General features: G+C 43.9%; 2 protein-coding genes across 2 annotated transcripts in view; one reads left to right on the forward strand and one right to left on the reverse strand.

The window, feature by feature from the left end:
• Positions 1–7,477, forward strand: part of LOC122553279 (uncharacterized) — a 173,449-nt gene extending 165,972 nt beyond the window's left edge. Inside the window, exons 14-16 of the mRNA XM_087991758.1 lie at positions 2,365–2,494; positions 2,677–2,858; positions 7,351–7,477. Of these exons, the coding sequence (XP_087847884.1) occupies positions 2,365–2,494; positions 2,677–2,858; positions 7,351–7,477 (439 nt within the window). The remainder of the gene's footprint in view (positions 1–2,364; positions 2,495–2,676; positions 2,859–7,350) is intronic.
• A 1,811-nt stretch (positions 7,478–9,288) lies between these two features.
• mpc1 (mitochondrial pyruvate carrier 1) lies at positions 9,289–24,329 on the reverse strand. The gene is made up of 5 exons (XM_087991666.1): positions 24,183–24,329; positions 18,150–18,153; positions 17,056–17,152; positions 14,051–14,183; positions 9,289–9,770 (listed from the first exon to the last, which is right to left on the reverse strand). Exons 1-5 carry the CDS (start codon positions 24,251–24,253, stop codon positions 9,740–9,742), a joined length of 336 nt encoding a protein of 111 aa, XP_087847792.1. The 5' UTR covers positions 24,254–24,329; the 3' UTR covers positions 9,289–9,739.
• Positions 24,330–25,122: the final 793 nt, after the last annotated feature.

The raw sequence follows: 25,122 nt of genomic DNA on the forward strand, positions 1-25,122 counted from the left end.
CAATAATGGCATTTGGGTGGAGTCTTTAAAATATCCCACGACATTTTGCAAGAATCTCATCAAACAGAGCTTGACTACAATATAACAATATGGAGGTGCTGGTGTTGGACTGGGGTGGGCAAAGTTAAAAATCACATGACACCAGGCTATAGTCCAACAGGTTTATTTGGAAGCACTAGCTTTCAGAGCGCTGCTCCTTCGTCAGGGTAGTAATGATGAAGGAGCAGTGCTCTAAAGCTTGTACGTTCAGGATGTAAAGGATATAAAGGAGGAAAGAGAGGAGAAGAGGTTTAAGGATGGAATTCTAGAACTCTGGGCCCTGGCAGCTGCATGTCAGTGGGATGTTGGTGTTGGGAATCTGGGATCCTCAAGAGGCTAGATTTGGAAAGATCTCAGAGCTAAAATGAAATAAATAAACTTGTATACTTCAAAATGGCTGGCCAGTTACGCCAACGCATCTCCTTTACCAGTCTTCAGTGACTTTACCTTTTGAGAGGGTTGTAAGAATCTGAAAACGAAAGTACATTATTATCAGGAGCTACAGTAGGTCAGTGAGGATGCTTGATAAATGAAGGGATAAATGTGTGTGGGTTAGTACACAGACTGTAGAGTTTGGAACTCCCAGACAGCAGAATGTCAGAGGTCAGCTTTTAGATGTGCTAACTTTTTTCGATTTATTATTGTCACATGAGCCTAAGTCGAAGAGTGCGGTGCTGGAAAAGCACAGCTAGTCAGGCAGCATCCGAGGAGCAGGAGGGTCAACGTTTCAGACATGAGCCCTTACCTAAGCATGGTAAAAAATTCTGTTTTCATGTGCAGTACAGGTGGACCATACCTACAATGTTACAGCTGCAGAGAAGATGCACAAAAAGCAAGATCAACATTAGATTTGAGAGGTCCATTCAGAAGTCTAATAACAGCAGGGAAGAAGCTGTTCTTGAACCTGGTCTTGGTCAAATTCTGGAACTCCCTCCCTAACAGCCCTGCAGATGTACCCAGAACCATGGACTATGGCAGCTCAAGATGACAGCTCACTACCACCTCCTTGAGGACAATCAGGGTTGGGCAAGTTTCTGGCTTTGCCAGCAATGCTCACAGCCCATGAGTGAGTAAAAAAATAATGAATTGGTTACTCTGATAGACAAACAAATGAATCCAGAAATGACAAAAGGAAATAAGGATTATTATTACTGAAAATTTCTCTGACATGATGCATTTCAGTGATAATGTTTCATTCTATTAATGTCTTTCTTTCTGTGGTAGTAATAACTCCGTACGTGCACAAAGAATGGCCTAGCTGGAGTACATTAACCCAAATGCCTTTATAGAAACGACTTGGCTCATTTGAATCCTGGACTGACCTTGATCATCTGAAGGGGGTTTGGGGAGTGGGGGAGGTGGAGGAGGGGGAGTGTGGGGTGGTAGTCTAAGAGGAATTTTCCAGAACAGTTGGACCCTGCAATTTCTGCTTTGCCTTCCCCAGGAGCCTATCTAACTGAGGTTTGGTAAGAGACACGGGTTGAAAATGTATTGAAGAGGTGTTCAGGCATGCTATCCAGCCGTGATGGACAGGTGATGGACAGGTTCTAGAGTCACACAGCACAGAAAAGAGTCCCGTTTGTCTGCATTTAGCGAATCCCTCTAAACCTTTCCTATCCATGAAGCTGTTCAAATGTCTTTTAAATGTTGTATGTGTACCCGTCTCTACCACTTCCTCTCGCAGCTTGTTGCATGTACACACCCCACACTGAGTGAAAAAGTTGTCCCTCAGGTCTCTCTTAAATCTGTCCCCTCTCCCCTTAAACCTATGCCCTCTAGTTTTGGACACCCCCCCCCCCCCCCCCACTCCAATCGCGGGGAAAAGACCTTTGCTACTCACCTTTACTCTGCCTCTCGTGATTTTATAAACTTCTATAAGGTCACCTCTCAGTTTCGATGCTCCAGGGAGAAAATGCCAAGACACTAATAAATCAAACCTTCCGGTCTCAGTATCACACTTTGTTGCACCCTTTTCCAGTTTAATAACATCCTTCCCAAAGCAGGGTGACCAGAATTGTACGCAGTACTCCAAGTGTGACCTTATCAATGTATTGTACAGTCGTAACATGACGTACTTTGATGCACCAACTGAGTTTGATCTGATTGCCACAATGTTGTAACAAATACAAACATCCTACTTCATTTAAATATACGCCTGACTGGTATTGAAAGGGTTAGTATGAACACCATGTTGACCAAGAGCGATTTCAAGTGAATAAATAAAACAAGAAACCACTAAGTTTGCTTAAATTTGAGCACAGTTGGAGGATCTCAGTAAGTTGGAACTAAATGAATGTTTTGTCTCTCTTTGACTGGGTGCTGTAGCTGCTTTGACAAAGGGCTCCTTGAACAAATGAAACAAGACTATCAGATTCTGAAGGAAAAAGTCTTTACCTTCTATCGAACACAGGAACAGACAAAATGGAAGAACGTTCAGGAGTACCTGAGAACAAAGGTATACCCTGAATACCTCACTGTTTCTGTAACAATGATATGAAGAAATTAGGCCTTTGAATATAACTAGATTATCTCCTTGCGAAGTGTTTTATGATTGATGGTAAATTGAAAGGCTCTTGTATCATTTCCCCAAAGCCTCACACACAGTAAGAATGCTTTGTATCATGTGTATGTTCGCAGGCAGTCGGCAAGCTGCAGTCGATGACGTTGTCACAGCTCATTGTACCCCATTCAATGGCACTGCTGGTGAGGGTGCAGCTGACAGTAAGGCCTGGTCACTGTGGAGTCACCGTGAGATGGTGTGTAGGCCAAGGGCTGCAGGTTGTGACAGCAGAGAGTTCACATCTACAACCCAATGACAGGTAAAGGTATAACTGCCATTCAGAAAGTGAAACGCAAGGTGGCGTAGCAGCATTGGGGGTGAAATACTCATGGTTGGGAGCATCAGCAACAGATGAGTATGTGCTCCTATTTGTCTTTCAGGGGATGTAGGCACCGTTGGCAAGACCTGCCATCGGTGCCCAGTGTTAAGTCCTGAAGGCTGTGAAGTTACATAGAGTTGTATGGCGCGGAAACAGACCCTTCAGTCCAACTTGTTCTAGCAAACTAGATATCCTAACCCAATCTAGTCCCATTTGCCAGCACTTGGCCCATATCAACCCATCCAGATGCCTTTTAAATGCTGTCATTGTACCAGCCTCCACCACTTGGTCTGGCAGCTCATTCCATACACACACCACCCTCTGCATGAAAATGTTGTCCCTTAGGTCCCTTTTATATCTTTCCCCTCTCACTCTAAACCTATGCCCTCTAGTTCTGGACTCCCCGACCCCAGGAAAAAGACTTTGTCTATTTACTCTATCCATGCCCCTCATGATTTATAAATCTCTATACGGTCACCCCTCAGCCTCTGACGCTCCAGGGAAAACAGCCCCAGCCTGTTCAGCCTCTCCCTGTAGCTCAAACCCTCCAACCCTGGCAACACCCTTATAAATCTTTTCTGAACCCTTTCAAGTTTCACAACATCTTTCCGATAGGAAGGAGACCAGAATTGCACACAATATTCCAACAGTGACCTAACCAATGTCCTGTACAGCCACTACATGACCTCCCAACTCCTGTACTCAATACTTTGACCAATAAAGGAAAGCATCCTATCTACCTGCGACTCCACTTTCAAGGAGCTATGAACCTGCACTCCAAGGTCTCTTTGTTCAGCAACACTCCCCAGGATGTTACCTTCCTAACTGAAAAAGGAAAATGCTGTTCCCTAGTTTTCCAAAGACTTTGGAAAGGAAAGGGGCCTTTGAGATTGAGTGAAACATTACAAGAACCAAGTGTTCGAGAGTAGGATTTTGGAAAGGGAGGATTCAAATGTGAGGGGAAATTAATGTTGTTGGCTTGAATGGAAAATCAAATAGGGAGTGGACTGATCAACAGTTTAGGCTGAATGGAGTCAAGGGAGGTATAGATGAGTCTGATAGACAAGGTGATCAGGAGAGTTTGACAAAAAAGTTAAATCACATCTGCATTGGCTCAAAGAAGCTCAAGTCTCCAACATTAACAGTAACCCGTCTTCATCAATAACAACAGAAAGCACTGGAGAAACTCAACAGGTTCAGCAACATTTATGGGGAGAGAAGCAGAGTTAACATTTTGACATTCCTCAGGAAGTTCATTCCACACATGAACCACACCCTGCGTTCTGAAGAACATTCATATCAGATTTAAAGTGCTCTGCTTCTCTCCCCATAAATGTTGCTGGACCTGTTGAGTTTCTCCAGTGCTTTTTGTTGTTATCGATGAAGACGAGTTATTGCTAATGTTGGAGACTTGAGACTCCTGACCCTCATTTCTGATGAAGGGCTTTTGCCCATAACGTCAATTCTCCTGCTCCTCGGATGCTGCCTGACCTGCTGTGCTTTTCCAGCATCATTCTCTTGACTGTTGGACCGACAGGTCTCTTTCCATGCTGTATGGCTGGAATATGGGGTTTTTATGCTGTTGACAGAAGAGGGTGAGGGTGCTCAGAGCAAAAGACAAACAGATTAAAAGACTAATAGTAGTTAAACAGATATAGAGATGTTAAGTAGGTGCCAATAAAAGTTATGCAAAGGAGAAAATAGGTTCACTCGACCTTAATTGGATTGGGGCAAGAGGCAATTGAATGGCATTGCCAGTATGCTCACTGCACCTCTACCTTACTGAGCAGCTCACTGTCCTTCTGAAGCTTGGTCAGGACATGCCCAAGGTATGTCTGGTTTGGACCTACTATCTCATTCAGCTTTAAACTCATTTATCGTAAAACATTCTGACTTTTCCTCATGAGGTAATCATGTAAATTCCCCACTCATGTTGTGTCAGGAAGATATTAGCTGTGAAGAAAGTTTTTTGGCTTACAGTTAATTCATCAATTTGCTGTTTAGCTTTTGGAAAAGGTTCACCTGAAATTATAACCCTGCTCTTTCATAAGACTATAACATTAAAAAGAATAATCCTTTATCCCCTTACTAATCAAGAACCTATCCATCTCTGTCTTAATTGGAATACTGAATACAGTTCTGGTCACCACATTACCTAAAAGGATGTGGATGCTTTGGAGAGGGTGCAGAGGAGGTTCACTAGGATGTTGTCTGGTATGAAGGTGCTAGCTATGAAGAGATGTTGAATAGTTTAGGATTATTTTCATTAGAAAGACAGAGGTTGAGGGGGGACCTGATTGAGGTCTGCAAAATCATGAGAGGTATAGACAAGGTGGATAGCAAGAAGCTTTTTCCCCAGAGTGGGGGACTCAATTACTCGGGATCACAAGGTCAAGGTGAGTGGGGAAAAGTTTTGGGGAGATATGTGTGGAAAGTTCTTTATGCAGAGGGTGGTGAGTTCCTGGAACATGTTGCCAGCGGAGGTGGTAGAGGCAGGCACGATAGTGACATTTAAGATGTATCTAGACAGATACGTGAACGGCCATGGAGCAGAGGGATACAGACCCTTAGGAAATAGTTGACAGGTTTAGATAGAGGATCTGGATCAGTGCAGGCTTGCAGGGCTGAAGGGCCTGTTCCTGTGCTGTACTTTTCTTTGTTCAATGATTTGGGCTCCACAGCCCTCTGCTACAATGGGTTCTGTAGATTCACCACCCCCTGGCTGAAGATATTCCTGATCTCAGGGCTGTCCCTTCACTCTTGAGGCTGTGCCCTCCCCTACGAGAGGAAATATCTCCTCCACCTCCACTCTCTCCAGGCCTCTCAGTGTTCTGCATGTTTCAATCAGATTCCCTTCATCCTAAACGCCAGCGTCCTCAACCGCTCCTCATATGACAAGCCCTTCATCCCTGGAATCATTCTTGTAAACCTCTCCATCAACACCAGCACATCCTTCCTTAGGTATAGGGCCCAAAACTGCTCACAATATTCCAAATGCGGTCTGACCAGAGTGTTATACAGACTCGGCAAAACATTTCTGTTCTTGTATTTCACTTCTTGAATAAAAGCAGCTTCACTTCTTATCAATATGATCCCAGATAATCCCTAACAGCAGCCTCTCAGATTGTTTGAATGTTAAACAACAAGACCCCCGCCTCGTCATGGCAACATGGAACTTTCACTGAGCTCAATGCCTCTTGATCATGTGCCTTTACCAATTGCAGGAAAGAAAAGTAGGCTTATGAAATTTCAAGAACAGCAAAAAAAAATACAGAGCAGCGCAACATCTGCACTTCCACATGTTTCTACATTTCTATAATTTATCTGACCTTTTCTCAATACAGCTGAGTTTTCATACAGTCTTCCACCTACTAGAATGCTGTTCTGAGACATCTCCAAGCACCCAACCTGAAAAGTAATTTCAAAAAGCCAGGACATTGCCCAAAACCTTCCAAACCCACCACCACTTCCACCCAGAAGGACAAGGGCAGCAGATACATGGGAACACCACCACCTTAAAGTTCCCCTCCAAGCCACTCACCATCCTGACTTGGAAACATATTGCCGTTCCTTCAGTGTTGCTGGGTTAGAATCCTGGAATTCCCTCCCCAAGGGCATTGTGGGTCAATCCACAGCACATGGGCTGCAGCGGTTCAAGAAGGCAGCTCACCCCCACCTTCTCAAGGGGCAACAAGGGTCAGGCAATAAATGCTGGGCCCAACTACTGACGCCCATATCCTACAAAATGGATTAATGAAAAGCAGCAAAACAGAGTGTACTCAGGAGTACAGCATTAGTGTGCCTTACAGATGAGACATTAAACCCAGAGCATGCCTGCCTTCTCAGTTGGATGTAAGAGGTTGCATGGTGTCATTTCTAAGACAAGCAGGGGAGATTTCCATCATGCTCTGACCAAAATTTATCCTTCAACTAACATGACTCAAACATGAAAATCAACTTGTCTGGGATGTTGCTGTTTGTGTGACCCAGCTGCATGCAAATTTCCCTTGGACTTCGACTGCCCCGTTTCCCACATTACAAACAGTCTCGCCAATCCAGATGGACTTAATTGCCTATAGAGTGCTTTGGACGTTCTGAGGTAGTGAGAAGTGCAAGTCTTTCTTACATCAATCACCACAGACCCAATGGTTTCAAGCACAACAGTGTCGCTCCAGGGAACAAGGAGCAGTTCCTTTAAGGTCTGCTTTCCCCGTGAGGGCCCAGAAACCTTTCCTGATTGTGAACATCAGGAAGCTGGGTCCTATAGGGGGGTGTATGGCCATTGTACAATCCCACCCAAAGTCCTTAATCCAGTGAAATTGTCACGTGGATGTTTGGAACTCCAAAATGTATCATGACAGTGTGCTCAGCAGCTGTAATTCCAAAGCAGTGTTGCCAGTAATTAATGTGCTTACTTCCTGCTTTCTTGCAGACTTGTGGAAGTGAATGGGATCTGTGTACTGGATGCTTCAGAGGAGGAGCTGATGGAATTACTGACAGCACCAAGTGCAGAAATTCTGGTACTGAGAGATCTTGCTCCCTCTGCCCCAGAACCTTAAAATACACAAACAGAATGTCTGCTGGAACAATGCATCTCTTGTGATTGCAACAAATCATTGTACTGCTACAGATCATTGTCAAGACTGCTTCACTGTGCAGTGTGGACTGATAGAGCATTGTGGTGAAACGCATTGTAATTCATAGGATAGCTAATTGCTGACTAAACGACTGTGCCACATCACAGATTGAAATCCAGCTGAGATTCATTCACTCCTGACCTTCCTTTAAATCAGGAAATTCCTCGGCTTTGTTAAGCTACGTAAGAAATAAGGAATGTAAGGAGACTTACCCAAAACAGAGAGAAATCACTTACACCAGAGCTCACAGATAACGAAAACATCCACCCAGTTTATAATGTCGTTGTACAGAGGAAAATGTTATGATCTCTAAAGAGTGATGGGGAAGAAGCAGAGGAGTAGGAATCATCAAATGGTTAGCACTGTTGCCTCACAGCGCCAGGGACCCAGGTTCGATTCCCACCTCGGGCGAATGACTGTGTGGAGTTTGCACATTCCTCCCGTGACTGTGTGGGTTTCCTCTGCGTGCTCCGGTTTCCTCCCACAATCCAAAGACGTGCAGGTCAGGTGAATTGGCCATGGTGTTACGTGCATTAGTCAGTGGAAAATATAGAGAAGGGGAATGAGTCTGGGTGGGTTACTATTCGGAGGGTCGGTGTGGACTTGTTGGGCCAAAGGGCCTGTTTCCATACTGTAGGGAATCTAATCAAAAAAAACCTTCAAAAAGTGAACACAATAAAATGGTTAGCACCATGGAGACCATTCAGTCCTCTTCACAGCTTCAGCTCATTCCTGAAGGGCTTTTGCCCAAAACATCGATTTTTCCTGCTCCTCAGATGCTGCCTGACCTGCTGTGCTTTTCCAGCACCGCTCTAACCTCCAGCATCTGCAGTCCTCACTTCTGCCTAGCTTCTCTCAAATACTGAGTGCAGCACAGTTAATAACGATACAGTTTCAGCCTCACACCATCAGCCATGTTATAGCCCATTTATAATGAGGCAGCAATGATGTTTAAGCTTTAAACTTGCAGAACAGCACACCATCCTCAGGAAGACCCTGTCATTTGTAATTTCACATTTAATTGTTTCAAACCTGCCACTCGGTGGTGGTGGGTGGCGGGGGGGGGTGGGGCGGTGTTGAGAAGCATCCATCGAGACACAAACCCCCTTCCGCTTCTGGAAATGAATGACCGACACACCATGTAATTGGAGGAAGCATGGGGCCCCTCAGGTCCTGGGACTGGATGGCAAACTGTTAAAGTTTTGAGATGAGAGGAGAAAAACTTTAAAAAGTCAAAGGAGCTTTGTTGTTTATTTGTACACAGGGAGTGGTTCGCGTTTGGAATGAACTTCCAGAGGGAGTGGTAGATGCAGGTACATTTACAATGCTTTAGTAGATAATTAGATGAGTACATGAATAAGAAATGCCAAGGGCAGGAAGTTGGACTAGTTTAGTTTGGGATTATGATTGTTATGCACGGGGTGGTCTGAAGATGATAAAGGAGCAGCACTATGAAAGCTGTGATTTTAATTAAACCTATTAGACTATAACCTGGTGGCATGTGACTTCTGATTTTGTTCAAACAGTACAGCATTTTGACTCTTCCCCCACCATATTGTTCTAACAGCCCATTTTTCCATGGGGCACAGTAGAGTACTGGGTTTAACAGTATAAGCTCCTGTTTACACACAATAATATCACTGGACAGTACTGGAAGCACTCATTATTAGAAGTAATACAGCCACATTATTGTTTTTGTATCTTGTTGCTTTTAGAGAAACACATGAGGTCAGTTTATTGCTTATGAATTGGATGCCTTTTAATTGACAGCTTGCCATGAGACATTACTTAAAAAAACCATTGATCTACCAACAAAATATTGATTGCAACACAAGGAAATATCCATGATCATATATTATTTCTTTCTAACTTTACTACACACTGATAAATAGTACCAGTCGGTGTTCATTTCGAATGAGGAGTGGGAGGGGTGGAATATATAATGCATATTAAAAAGGCATGTATAATAATAATTTCTCATTTTAATTTAAGGCAATTTTAGGAGATAATAAAACAAATTTGTTACAATTAATTACATCACAAAACACAGTTGGGATTAAATATGTTTGAAAGATTAGTCATCCAGGGTCCAAAGCCTTTTATGTGGAAACTTGTGCGTAAAAAACCCATCGTTGGTGACACATGGAAGTAATGAAGGAGTGCTTCAGGAGGTGTAGACTGATATTACTCAGAACGGTGCATCCGCTTCTGAGCACTGCATCAACAGAAACATTATCACTGATTAATACCACACAGCCGGCAAGCAGATTTGTACAAATTCAATTATCAACAGATTGCTAGGAATTAATTTGTTTCTAAAATAATACCCCTTACCATCCTAATACACACACACACAAAATCCATCTCTCTGTAGACTGCACTCTTCAACTTCATGTATTCATCAAGGTAGAGGACATCAGCAATACTTTGTCCTTTCAATTCGGCCACCCAGTCATGACCAGTACCGAGTGCAAATGGGTAAATGGGATCTGAGCATCTACACTGCAGCTGGAATCACAAAGACATCACGTCTAACTGGCAACCTTTATCATTTGTGTGACTTAATTCACAAGCACAATTTCATCATTTAAGAAACACTTGGATAGGTACATGGATGGGACAGGTATGGAGGGATATGGACCAAATGTAGGCAATGGGTCTAGATTAATTGTCAAACCTGGGCAGCATGGACAATGGGGCAGAGGGGCCTGTTTCCATGCTGTAAATCCCTATGACTCTAGAATTCCAAATAGCACAGAATCAGACACAAACGTCCTCCCAGGCAGCAGCCGAGGAGCAGGAGAATCATTGTTTCGAGCATACGCTCTTCATCAAGAATGAGGCTTGTGGGCCCAGGGGGCTGAAAGATTAATGGTAGGGGCTGGGGGTGTGGTCTGGGGGCAAGGTAGATGAAGGTGGGGGAGAAGGTGATAGGTCAGAGAGGAGGGTGGAGCAGATAGGTGGGAAGGAAAATGGACAGGTAGGACAGGTCAAGAGGGCAGTGCCGAGTTGGAAGGTTGGATCTGGTTAAAAAATCACTATTTGGAAGCACTATCTTTCGGAGTGCTGCTCCTTCATCAGGTGGTTGTGGAGCAGGACAAGAGAGAGAATTTATAGCAAAGTGTTACAGTGTCACTGAGCTAAAGTTTATTGAATATATCATTACATTTGTGAGAAGATTTGTAGCTCAGGTGCTCGTTGTTGTGGTTCTGTTCGCCGAGCTGGGTTGTGTTGCAGATGTTTCGTCCCCTGTCTAGGTGACATCCTCAGTGCTTGGGAGCCTCCTGTGAAGCGCTTCTGTGATCTTTCCTCCGGCATTTATAGTTATTTGTATCTGCCGCTTCCGGTTGTCAGTTCCAGCTGTCCACTGCAGTGGCCGATATATTGGGTCCAGGTCGATGTGTTTGTTGATTGAATCAATGGATGAGTGCCATGCCTCTAGGAATTCCCTGGCTGTTCTGTTTGGCTTGACCTATAATAGTAGTGTTGTCCCAGTCGAACTCATGTTGCTTGTCATCTGCGTGTGTGGCTACTAAGGATGGCTGGTCGTGTCGTTTCGTGGCTAGTTGGTGTTCATGGATAGGGATCGTTAGCTGTCTTCCTGTTTGTCTGCACAAAACACTACATAGGACAAAACAGGAAGACAGCTAACGATCCGTATCCATGAACACCAACTAGCCACGAAATGACACGACCAGCCATCCTTAGTAGCCACACACGCAGATGACAAGCAACATGAGTTCGACTGGGACAACACTACTATTATAGGACAAGCCAAACAGAGAACAGCCAGGGAATTCCTAGAGGCATGGCACTCATCCACAGATTCTATCAACAAACACATCGACCTGGACCCAATATACCGGCCACTGCAGCGGACAGCTAGAACTGACAACCGGAAGTGGCAGAGACAAACTACTATAAATGCCAGAGGAAATAACACAGAAGCGCTTCACAGTAGGTTCCCAAGCACTGAGGATGTCACCTAGACAGGGGACGAAATGTCTGCAACACAAATTCCCAACTCGGCAAACAGAACCACAACAATACATCATTACAACTCAGTGACACTGTAACCCTTTGGCTATAAATTCTGTCTCTCCTGGACCTGTTCCACAACCACCTGATAAAGATGCAGTGCTCCGAAAGCTAGTGCTTCCAAATAGACCTTTTGGACTATAACCTGGTGTTGCGTGATTTTTAACTTTGTCCACCCCAGTCCAACATTGGCACCTCCACATCATGACTGGATCTGGGACAAGGTGGTGGTGGTGCTGAAATCCACATTGGTCCCATGTGGTTGGAGGGTCCCAAGGCAGAAGAGGAGTTCTTCCTCCAGACGTCGGGTGGTGGGGGTTTAGCAATGGAGGTGGCCCAGGACCTGCATGATGCACATCCTTTTCCAGCACACACATTTGACTGATCTCCAGCAACTGTAGTCCTCATTTTCTCACAGATCTCCTTCCAGCCAAGTGTGTCCAATCGCTGAAGAATTTCTCCATTACTAGGGTAACCACGTGACCTCACTGAGGTTACCCCTTGTGTTCCATTGGCAACAAAGCTGAAGGCACCCAGCAATGAGTACAAACAGCAGACACATGCTCAAATGGTGGGATGGTTCACCAGCTCCCAGAACCCCAAGACCCACGTGTGCAGCTGAATACTCCCTTGACCCCCTCAGGGAAGACCCACCAGTCAAAAGGTTAGGACACAGACTGAAATTTGTTTGTTTTGTTGTCCAAAAGGATTGAGAACCAGACTAAAGTTTGCCCATGTTAAAAATTTCTTCATTACACAAGCCACAGAAGGTAAAGCTCTGAAGATAACGAACATGCCGGATGAATTGCAAGACAACGCTGTGTTAAGAATTAAACTCTGCTTTCTGAATTGGGCAGTAGTGGTACACATAGATTCTCCCACATTACTGGAAACAGGAGATTAACTAACTAACAGTTTTGGAAGAATCTAAAACCAAACATGCCAAACCAATACAAGGTCAGTTTGGTACGCAAAATGCAAGGAAGATGTGCAAACACTGATGGCAGAATATGGAACAACCAGAAATTTAGTGTCAAGAGATGAAGACTGGGATAAACTCAAAACCTATTACCCTGGAAGGAGGCAGGGTGAATGGTACGGACAAGAATATTTCTGCACACTGAATAGTTGGAAGAGGTCAAATTAAGTTTAAGAGTGGTCATGAGGAAACCCTTCAGACAGAAAGCTAACACCACTTCAAATGCAACATCCAAGTAAAGCTTGGATGTACTTAATGAGCATCTAACTAATATACATTTCAAATGACTCCCTTACACATTATTGTAGATTTTAACATGAACTGTAACCCCAATGCCCTGGATTGCTTTATTGTAGATGAACAATGTATGAAAGAAATGTAGAAATTTAACCATTTTAATAACTAAAAGTAGGAATCTAAAACACAGGGACAGAGTCTCAGGATAAGACACTAGTGAAGTAATTTCTCCAAAAGGGTAGAGAATTCGACAGATTCGCAATTTGAGAGTTTTAAATGTGCCATTATTCATACTTAAGGATGGTATAGAATGTTTTTTGGTCTCTTGGGATTTATGGGAAGTGGGTGGGCAATGTAGTTGAAACTCAAGATCAGCCATGGAGAGCAGACCATGTGTTCTACCTGTGCTCGATTCTTCTGAAAAACTTACTGACTTCACCAAATTACTTTGCTTGTGTAGGAGAAGGCAGCTGCTAAAGAAACCATGCAGAAAGCGAGTTGAAAGACAAGGGTTGTAAACAGGTTTGATCTCGCATGCACTCACTGATTCTAGGCTTTACAATCACTACTCCACCCCAGCATGAAACAGCCAGTGTTTTACAAAATAACACGGGTGGCACGGTGGCTTAATGGTTAGCACCGCTGCCTCACAGTGCCAAGGACCCTGGTTCGATTCCCGCCTTGGGCGACTATCTGTGAGGAGCTTGCATGTTCTCCCCGTGTCTGCGCAGGTTTCCCCCAGGTACTCTGGTTTCCTCCCACAGTCCAAAGATGTGCAGGTCAGGTGAACTGGCCATGGGTAATTGCCCATATTGTTTAGGGAAGTGTAGGTTAGGAGCATTAGTCAGGGGTAAATGTAGAGTAACAGGGGAATGGATCTGGGCGGGACACTGTACGGAGGATCGGTACGGAGTGGTTGGGCAGAAGGGCCTGTTTCCACACTGCAGGGATTCTATGTTCTGAAAATACTCTGGAGATAAGAGGACATCAGTTGTGTCAATGGCTCCTCAATTCTGCTTTTATTCCTGCAGCCTCTCCCGTTCTAAAATCATGAATGCTTCTCATGATGCACTATCCAGTGTAAGTTGATGCAAGCTTCACCATCTTCTTTCTCAAATTCACACACGTGCAGTCTGAAGCTGACTCTTTTACAACAACAGCATAACTCCCAAAGGCAACCCAGGCTGGCCAGAGAGTTTAGCGTCTAACCCAAAATTGTTTGCATAAACAGTGGGACTTACTTGTGCTTGATCAGCCGACATCCCTGAATGATCTGTGCACTTTCATTCGTGAAGTGACAGGCAAACAAGAGCCAATTCCTGGGCTGGACCTTGTATGCAAACCGCATGAACAGCAGAGAGTAGCAACACAATGCTGCAGGAGAGAATACAGACAGGTCATTTCGTATGAAGGTTGGTCAACACATAAAAAGGCGCCACAATGATCAAGGTTAGACCAAACCGCAACAAGCAAATGCAATACCCTTATTTGTTTACATCGCACAGAACAAAGCTTAAGATAGACGGCCAGGTGATTTTGAAGTTATTTAAAGTCAGTGCAACTTGTAAAAGTAGTAGACAGATGATTAAAATATCAGCTCATCGTGAAATGCAAAAGGTGCATCATCCTGCTCAAACATTGTTCAATAACATCCTGAGTACAAGAAAACATGTGGACCAGAGAATTGTTATCAACAGCCACACACTCAGTGTATGGAGTATAGGAGTTGGGAGGACATGTCATGGTTGTACAGGACATTGGCGAGGCCACTTTTAGAACACTGCATTCAATCTGGTCTCCTTGCTATGAAAAAGAGGTTGTTAACTTGAAAGGGTTCAGAAAGGATTTATAGAGTCATAGCATGGAAACAGACCCTTCCGTCCAACTCGTCCATGCCTACCCGATATCCCAACATAATCTAGTCCCATCTGCCTTGGGATTGGAGGGTTTGGGCTATAGGGAGAGGCTGAGTAGGCTAGGGCTGCTTTCCTTGGAGTGTCGGAAGCTGAGGGGGGACCTTATAGAGGCTTATAAAATCATGAGGGGCATGGATAGGGTGAATAGATAAGGACTTCTTCCCAGGGTATGGAAGTCCAAAACTGGACGGCACAGATTTAAGGTGAGGGGGGAAAGATTTATAAGGGATCTGAGGGGTAACTTCGTCACACAGAGGGTGGTGCGTCATGGAACGAGCTGCCAAAAGAGCTGGTGGCAGCTGGTACAAAGACAACATTTAAAAGGCATCTGGATGAGTACATGAAAAGGAAGGCCCTAAAAGGGATGTGAGCGCCAAATGGGACTAGATTAATTTAGGATATCTTGCTGGCACAGACGAGTTCGACCGAAGGGTTTGCTTCTGTGTACAGCTCTATGACTCTACCCAGGATTCAACTTCAAAAGTTAAGAAGTGTAGAATAGAGAAATACAAGTAATTTGGAAGGAAAATTCCATCGGTGTACAAAGAAACTGTACACAGAAAGCGTCAGACATTTTCATATAAACCCATGGGAGGCATTCACACACAAGTGGGATCTTAGCCTTAGTTCCAGAAAACTGCCAGTGATTACTGAATTCAAAAAATGTGGAAACTGCAGGAAAAAAAAAATCTTAGAGTGGAGTAACACTCCTAAGAGGTACAGAAAAATTCCAAAATAATAAAAATTAACGCAGGAAGATTTGGTTACCTCACTGACTGATTTTATTCCAGAAAGGTTTATGTTCAAAACTAATAACAATGCTTTAACAAATATCCTCATCAATAGTTACTAATATGAATTGCTGCTAATTGGATAAATGAAATAATAATTGGTTAAAAAATGGCTTTTTTGCAAATTTGATTTGATTGTCCCACACGATGATTTTGCAAAATAGCCGTCTTCCTTTACCTCTAAGCTCATAGCAAAATAAGACAATGATCATAGAATCACAGCATTGTTACAATACAGAAGGCCATTTGATCCATCACATCAGTGCTGGTTCTCCCAATTCACCCACTGCAATGAGTTCCGGGCTCCCCACTTCTCTCTGGATGGTAATATTTCTCAGCTCACTTCTAACCCTTCCACCAACCAGTATCTGCAGCTTGATCCAAGGCCACAAACAAAAATAACCCACATACCACATGTGCAATCTGGCTACTGATAGATAGGGAATAAACAAACTTGTCAAATATTACACTCATCTTTGTCATTACTGAGCTGAGTGTATCAGTCGAAATTAAAGGTATCTAAAGATCAGTAAACCTCTTGGGCACGCAGCCTATAAGATTCCAACTCATTGATGATGAATCAAATAAAATCACTCATTTTAAAGGGGTGTAGAGAACTGAAGTGCACCTAAAGTACTAATGCGGTTTAATATGGGTAACGTGGATGGAGAAAACACATGAGGGACAATCTTTCCAGTGAGTTATTACATTATTCCCAGTGTGTCACAAAAGAACAATTTACTTTCAACTGATTTGAAATAAAACACATCTACAAGATACTGAAGAGAAGTATTTAATGGCAACCATTTACTTACCCTGAGCTAGTGTTTGACAGGCTGTTGTGACACAGTGGTAGTGTACCTACTTTTTGGCCAGAAGGTCTGAATGAGTCCCACTAGCCCGGGATGGACAATAACATGTCCCATTATGTTGAATAAAAATATTTTAAAACGATACTGACACATCTAGGAACCTGCATGTGTACAGAAACACTTGATTACCAAGGGAACACTGGCAGGTCAATAGATTTACATGCTTTGTCCAAGACTTCTCAAGGAAGCAAAGTCACCATGGAGTGGGAGCAAAGCAGTGCCACTTCCTCAGGAAAAAAAATCAGCAAAAAATAAAACGGATCAATTTTCCCACTCCATCGGGTCATCATTGAATGTGGCTCTGGTAGAGAGATGGCCTCAAATCTTAGCTCCCTGCAGGGAAACCCTAAGAGATCATAAAGTGGTTGGTAGACCATTTGTAGGTTTAGAAATTGCTACATTTCTGAATATCCTGTTTTAGTTGATGCGTACAAGTTTAAAAGACCAAGTCTTGGATAGTCCCCTTGGAACCATCGACCCATTATTAATGAAGGTACAAGTATGTTCTGCCCTTTGTCCTTCCAATGTTCCTAAATGGACACTACTGCAGATTGTGAATTCATCACCTTCAAATAAATAGCTGGCCAAATGAGATTTACCAGAGATTCAGAGTGGCATTATTTGCTCACTGCAACAGCACACAAAGCTTTAAGCTGCCTTGACTTACCAAATGTCATCCTGCCACTAATAATCTCTGGAGTTTTCTTCATATCATTGAAAGCAGCGATGGGCAGCCCCCAGTTAGCAACAGGGCCCCAAAAATGCTATGAAATGGGAAGAAAGTAAAAAGGAGAGTCAAACTTAAATGAGAGCTTTCTTTAGTTTCACAATTAGAAAAAGCTAAAGTTCATTAATAGACTTGCACTTCTTTGAAGCAAAGCAACATCTTTTACAACTCTAGATTCTCACCCTTTCACAGAAAAGCAGAAAGACAGACAGTATGCTAGCCCAACAGATTTTTGCTGTTAGTTGTTTATATAAAGCAGGCGAAAGCCCTCAGGTTCATATGCATGATGGTGGGAAGAGAGGGCAGTGCAACTTGTTGTAAGGCAGAATATGGGTGGAAGAGATTCAGGGGTAAGATTACGGAAGGTGAAACAGCAATCGGTATAGACCTGGAACAGTCAGATCTATGGTTAACAGTGGCATGGGTGAAGGAAGAACTGATTTACTTTGCTGACGGTTCTGTATGAATTTACCAAAATTACAGCTGGTTCATATCGGAGTAAAATCTGGAAGCACCACATCACACAAAAAGGTCATCTGAACTGTTGCCTGCCGATGACGGATCAAACATTGCTCCCAACGCTCCAATCATTTTTGTTTGGAGATATTAAAAGATTTGGGACTAATCCATTAGAATGGGGTCAAGGGGCAGATTGAACTGGTGCAACCAGAATGCAGAATCCCCTCCTCTGGTTTCTCTTGAATCCATAGCTCAGTACCCAGACGTCGAGACTGCGAGGCGCCATACCCATTCATTAGTTGCTGAATTGCCAGCGAGTTCATTCACCTCACAAAACACAGCCACTGTTGACCAACAAAACACCGCTGCACGTGAGGATCAAGCAAACTGCAACTTCAATACACTTGCTTGTCATCACGCTATTTGTACTGGATGGAGGGTGCAGAGTGAAGCAGATATAGTTTAGGCACCTCATTTACCAGATGTAAATATTGCCTGGAGTTAAGTGGAATCATAATTGAGAAAACTTACAGCAGAAGTGATTAAGCAATGCATTTAAAATTACTAAGACTTACTGTGCTGATAAATGATCAGTCCATGTGAAGTTTGCGTGCAGGGAAAGAGAAAAAAGATAATTAATTTTTTTTTGTAATGTAAAATTGCTCAGTAATATTGTAAACTCTACACTCCATTCCAAAATCTGGGCAGTTGGTTGAGGGTGTGCACTGTGCATGTGCCTGAAACAAGTTTCTACACAACACACTCTTAGAAGAGCCGGTCACCTCCAGAGTTCCCTACAGGTTCTGCGTGCGATCCTTCAAATTTCCTTTTAGGACGGCTTTGAAGAGGAGGAATGATTTTGATCCTCAGCAACTTCGGGAAAAACTTATGAATGAGGCAACAGCATTAAGCACAGCTTCTTCCAAGCTGCTGACTGACCAAAGCAGCTACAGCACAGAACTCAAATTAAGGAGTTTTGGCGCCTGTATTTGCTGGGGTTTGAAAGTCATTTGAACCAGGGAGATTTAAAAAGACAATCTTGCGTGCTCTGAAACTTCTGCAAACATTCTTTCAAAACGACAATCAATAAAATTAGACTACATTCCAACACAAAAAAAATTAATGAATGCAAAATGTTACTTTACTAATATTCCAGTCCAAAACAAAATGTAAAACGATGATAATTTCACTCTATAAACAGCATAACACAAATGATCCCTTATTTTGTACACAAACCAGATTTCTTTCAGAAAAGTTAACTTAAGAAGTCAACTTGATTACTAATAATATTCAATACACACTAACAGTTAACCAGGCCAGGGAAACAGGTCAACATCACCCACGTGAGAACATAAATTAGAATTAACTTTATTGCCATATATATGCAAACGAGTACAATGAAAAGTTTATACGTTGCCACTTACAGAGCTAGCATTGATAAAACATGGAGATGGAAAGGCACAGCAGGTCAGACAGCATCCGAGAAGCAGAAGAGTCACGTTTCATTAGGACTGATGAAGGGTCCTGACCCAAAACATTGACTTTCTTGCTCCTCTGATGCTGCCTGACCTGCTGTGCCCTTCCAGCTCCTCATTTTATCAACTCCACTTACAGTGCCATCTCAGTTAGTCAGGTATCTAGTTACAGTGAAACAATATCACCAACACATGGTGCCATCTTAGCAACCCTTCAAAAACCTATCCTGCCAGTCACACCATCATGCTAATCTGCCACTTTATCCCATCCATAGTTGAAAGGGGTAACAGGACTGGATGTAGTTTGTCCAGAGGGGGCTTGAGGAATCAACTTGGGTTATATTTATTGAAAGGCCAAGAGCAGGCACGTTGGATGGTAAGCATCCATGGACAGAGAGCCTGGATGAGTCTTCATCAGAGCATGAAGTGAAGTGTGGAGGGGACAGCATTTATGCTATAGTTTGGGAGGGGTGGGGGTAGTGGGTGTAGGGTGCCGATGGAGAAAAGATGTTGATATTTCAGATTAAGTGATGGGAATGTGAGAATTGCAGAACAATGGTGTCTCTCCTGTCAGACTGTAAGTGGGATGGCGGGGGGGAAAGAGAGAAGGACAGGATAACAAGCTGGAAGAAACAGACCTTTGGGTCCAACTCGTCTATGCTGACCACATATCCTAACTTCTAGTCTCATTTGCCAGCACTTGGCCCATAGCCCTCTAAACCCTTCCTATTCATATACCCATCTTGATGCCTTTTAAATATTGTAATTGTACCAGACCCCACCACTTCCTCTGGCTGGAAGGTGCCTAGAGGGAAGATGAAATGCTGTACCTCCGTTTTGCATTAAGACACAAGGATGTGTCCCTGCCATTACACAACTACAGTTACCACCCAAGCTGGTGCAGGAAGTCACACACTCGCATGCACAGAAGATTGCGCGGCTGACAGGAAATAGTTAGCAAAGGTAAATGGTCAATTTCAGGTTTGCAGGATGCCATAAGAATCAATGGCTCTCCCTCAATATTTATCATCTACATCAATGACTTGGATGAGAGGACCAAACACATGGGGCTCAGTTTAGTGATGACACAAAGATAGGTTAGAAAATAAATTGTGAAAAGGTGTCTGCAAAGGAACAAACCAGGTTGAGAACATGCAAACCATTGACAAATGGCATATAACATGAAAAAGCAGTAACTTGTCTACTTTAGCAGCCATAGTGTAAAAGCAGCATATTGTTGTGGAATTGTACATTTAAGTATAGAGGGAATGCTGAACTTGGAGGTCAGGAGCGATCTGGATACCGGAATGAATCCCAACAAAATTAGTGTGCAGGGGGAGCAAATGATTTAGCAAACGGATAGTTAATTTCAGTGCAAATATAAAAGTTGTACATGGCATACTGTGTGTAGTTTGAGCCCCTTTACTTAAAGTTAATAACTAAATTAGCAGTTTAAGGCTCATCTGACTGATTTCTGGGATGAGAGCTTATCCCACAAGCAAGGGGTAGTGAACCCTGAGAGTCTGGGGCTAATAGGTAGGATGGATGCCAAGAGGAGCATTCCCCTTGTCGATCAGACTAGAATTAGGGGCAGATAAAGTCTTCCTTTCAAGTTGGAAATGAGGCAGATCTTTCCCAGAGGGATGGGTGCCTTTGGAACTCTCTTCACCAGAGAGATTGGAGATAAGGCATGGAATATTTTTTTAAGGCAGCGATCGTTAGATTTGTCACTACCCAGAGAGTCAAAGGGTGACTGGGCAGGCAGAAAAGTGGGCTTGAGGCTACAATCCAATCAGTCAGAACTTTATCAAATGGTAGAACAGAATGGCCCATTCCTGCTTCTAACTTGTATGTTCTAAATTCCTTCAAATGCTGTTTGTATAAAGTGCAAGCTAAAGAACAATGTTTATACACAGAAGCCAACCCTGAAAGAACGGATTCTAGCATTGCTGACTATCTGACAGACTGCCCAAAGTGCTAGGTAAAAGGGGAAGCAGGAGAAGCCAAAAATTACTGTCACAGCAAACAAGACGGATCACATTCTCCACATGCAACCACCCATCACAGATAATTCAAACTCTGAGCACAATCACAACCTTCAGCCTGCCACCTGACCACGCTCTTTCCATTATGCTGCTATAGCCAGATTTAGAATGGAAATCACTGAGACAAACTTGCCACCGTGATAACAGAAACATCCCTTTGCCACCAGAGGGTGCTGGGATAAATGATGGAAATGTGAATTTTTAATAAGGAGGATGATCCTGGAGCAGGGATTGAATGAAATCCCATTCCAATCATGCATCACCATGCTGCACTAGCTTTGACTTAATACTTTTGATCATTATTGATTTCGCTAGCCAAAATATTGCAGCATCACTTTCAACATACATTAACTGGCAAGTAAGGTGACGGACTGACCAAATGGATAAATGATTTAAGCTCCCCTCAAAAACATTGGCTGCTCAACATTTTAAATTGGACATCGGTCAGAGAGTGCATAAGGCATGAGGTACAAGGAGGAATATTTTACAACTTGACGCTAAGCCAAGCTACAGAGTTAGATTCTCTGGCACTGGTTCAGGTGTCATATGACAAGCCATCTTTGTTTGGATTTTTTTTCCATGCTCTGGTATTAGTCATGAGTATTTATATTTATCAAGAGAGAGTGCACACAACTCTCTTTGGCACATTGCCAAACAAGATGTCACAACTGTGTTCCAGCACTCTTTTTTAGGTGCAAGTGTACTTGAGACAGGTGAATGTAAGCTTCTACCCACACTACTGGCAATAAAGAACTCACCAACTCTTAACACAGACTGAGATTACTTATTAACAACCTAGCACTGAGTTCTCCATAAAGATTACATCTTAAGTCACACCTCTCACGCTGCACTCATTCATATATGCAAGTCACGAAAGTTCATTTCACAGGAAATTATACAATTACAGAATTAACAATGGTTTGAATTTATAGGCAAAATTATAACAACCTCCTAGATTTCCCACTGCAGTCCAACAGTCTATCCCATGATGATCAAACCATGTGAAGTGCCTTATAAACTAGCTCAAACCATCAAAAGCCCAATGTTGGTGGAATATACGTTGGGAACTGCAGACTACATTTACTGTAAAGTCAGCCAATTTAAGTTGTCCTGGACACATGTTAAATTGCTACTCTGATGTGCCACTCACACGATTTAGTCCAAAACCCTTTAAGCAGAAAACAACTATAGCAAACTTTGCCTTAAACAACATTATGAACAGGCAGCAATTAAATACCTGAAATACAGGAAGTTTACTGTATGATCGTGACGAAGGCTCTCTACCAATGAGTTTTAGCGAAGTGATTTATGCCGCAAAGAGAAGATTTGGCAGCTCCAAGAATAGAAAAGTGCTTATTTTTGACATTGAAAAGCTATGGAAGTTATAAAAGGTTAACCAAGGTGATGCTTTAACAAGAAAAAGGTGCAGCAAGAGTGGCCAATGGACAAGTCCTCAGCGTCACACATCGGTCACTAACCATTCGGTGTCATCTTTGGATTACTGCAATCAGCACAGCATTGTATGGAAAACAATCAGTAATAAAGCCACCTTCTCAAGGACAATTGTTGAATCAACGACTTGTTTGCAACATCCATATCCAACAGAAACATCAACAAAAGTGCCTTTGAGAATTCCAGTATCGCTTTTAAAAAAAAGCCCTAACTATTTCAGTTCTTCAAAAAAAAATTGAATCAACCTAATATATTATCCAGTTGCCTCAAAAACTAGAGAGCAGCTCTAAAATTAGCTCAAAGTCACCACACTAAACCACATAGATGTCTGAATCATGCGTTCAAAAATAAAAAGGGATCGGTTAAAATTATACTCTTGATCACATACAATTATATTCAGAGAACTGGACAAAAGACTGCTATTGTGAATCAACAGGATTATACACAAAACAAGAACCAAGATGTGGTGAGTGACAAAGGGTTGGAAGGGAACGGATCAGAGTACAGAATTACCAGGCAGAACTATTTCCCATGTTATCATCATTAACCCTGTAACCAAGTGAATGTGAATTGCTGCAAGTAAGTTGCAACTGGGATAACCTCATGACATATTTGGATCAGGGCAGGAATGAGGAATATATAGTTGGGAGAAAGTCACACTAACAGCACAGAACTTGTGAACGTTGAGTTTACTGCCAATTATTCATAGCAACAACTCAGCCCGATTTGTTTACATTACATCACCGGGAAATTGAGCCACTGTCCAAAAGTCTTGAATTCAGACAAGCTGCAGGAGAATGACATTAAACAGAATGTGGTGCACAGGTCAATTGCTTGATGTGCTGGTCTTTCAACTCCCCAAGAACCTCCTCCAAATTCCATTAACACACATCTATTTTTCTTAAAATTCTAATGTGCTTTCCTGTGAAATGAATCAACTGCTAACATGCTCCAAACTATTCCCCTATAGCGCAATGAACTTTCGCACATCAAGGGAACATCTGGACGAGCATTTTAAATGCCTGGGCGTAGTAAGCTATGGACCAAGTGCAAGTAAATGGGATTAGTGCAGTTTGGTGCTCGTTGGGTTGGTGTCGACATGGTGGGCCGAATGGCCTGTTTCTATGCCGCACACCTCGGGGTGAATTAACTATTAACACGTTCCAACCCATTCCCTCTCCAGATTCCCAAAAGGAGTTACCATTTGCTCTCTTTCGCTGATGGTTTTCCCCTTCCACTCCCCCATTCACCCTTCCCCAATGGCCCTCACCCCACAACCTTTCCTCCGCCGTCCCATTTTCCCCTTCCCCGTATATCTCCTCGCTCCATCAGCACCTCATTGGCCTCTATCCCCCCAACCCCCTCATAACCCCATCCCCCTCATAACCCCATCCCCCTCATAACCCCATCCCCCTCCCTCCACCCTCACCCCAATTGCCCTCTCTCGTCCCATTTCCCTCATAACCCCCTTCCCCTTCCTCCCCATCCCATTCCTCGCCCCACTGCCCCCTCACTGCCCTCTCTCGTCCCATTTCCCCTACTCCCCCACCCCCCCAGTAACCCACCGCCTCCCTCATTCTACTGCCCCTCCCCCACCTCTCTCTCTCCCTCCCCCCTCCATTCCCCTCTCCCTCACCTCATCAGATAGTCTCGGAAGTCCTTGCTCCGCACATAGTCCAGGGCCTTGCGGGCCACAGCTCCAGCCATGGCGGCAGCGGGACGGAAATGATTCTGAGCGGCCCTTGAAGGACGAACCCACCTACACCGCGCGCTGCACGCCGGGATAGCCGCGCCGTCCCTGGGAGGACCGTGCTGCACGCCGGGATAGCCGCGCCGTCCCTGGGAGGACCGTGCTGCACGCCGGGATAGCCGCGCCGTCCCTGGGAGGACCGTGCTGCACGCCGGGATAGCCGCGCTGTCCCTGGGAGGACCGTGCTGCACGCCGGGATAGCCGCGCCGTCCCTGGGAGGACCGTACGGCGCGCTGCACGCCGGGATAGCCCTGGGAGGACCTGGAGGTGTGTTAAAGGTTTGAGCGCTGAAGTGATTCTCCGAGATGTGGCAGTGGCCGCCCGCAGATTGAAGCTTTCTAAAGGCTCTATCAGGAATATAGAACTGTCCTTTAATCTCAGGCGGGTGCAACAGCAAACGGGGACGGCAAACCAACGTCGCCTTTTCTCCCTCAGCTGTCAGGATCTGTAATTTCAAGATAAATCTTTGCAGATACTAACACAACCACGTTCACTTTGACAGCTCCGTCATGAGGTCGGTGTGTAAGAAGGGTAAGGCGTCACGTGGGTAAGGCGTCACGTGGTTAAGGGGGTAAGGCGTCACGTGGTTAAGGGGGTAAGGTGCCATGTGGGTAAAGGGGTTAGGTGCCATGTGGGTAAGGGGATAAGGTGTCGTGTGGGTAGGGGGTAAGGTGTCGTGTGGGTAGGGGGTAAGGTGTCATGTGGGTAGGGGGTAAGGTGTCGTGTGGGTAGGGGGTAAGGTGTCATGTGGGTAAGGGGATAAGGTGTCATGTGGGTAGGGGGTAAGGTGTCATGTGGGTAGGGGGTAAGGTGCCATGTGGGTAGG

The sequence above is a fragment of the Chiloscyllium plagiosum genome, unplaced genomic scaffold (genome assembly GCF_037043375.1).
Source record: "Chiloscyllium plagiosum isolate Xiang-an unplaced genomic scaffold, Cpla_swu_hap1 HiC_scaffold_10, whole genome shotgun sequence".
Taxonomy (NCBI): domain Eukaryota; kingdom Metazoa; phylum Chordata; class Chondrichthyes; order Orectolobiformes; family Hemiscylliidae; genus Chiloscyllium; species Chiloscyllium plagiosum.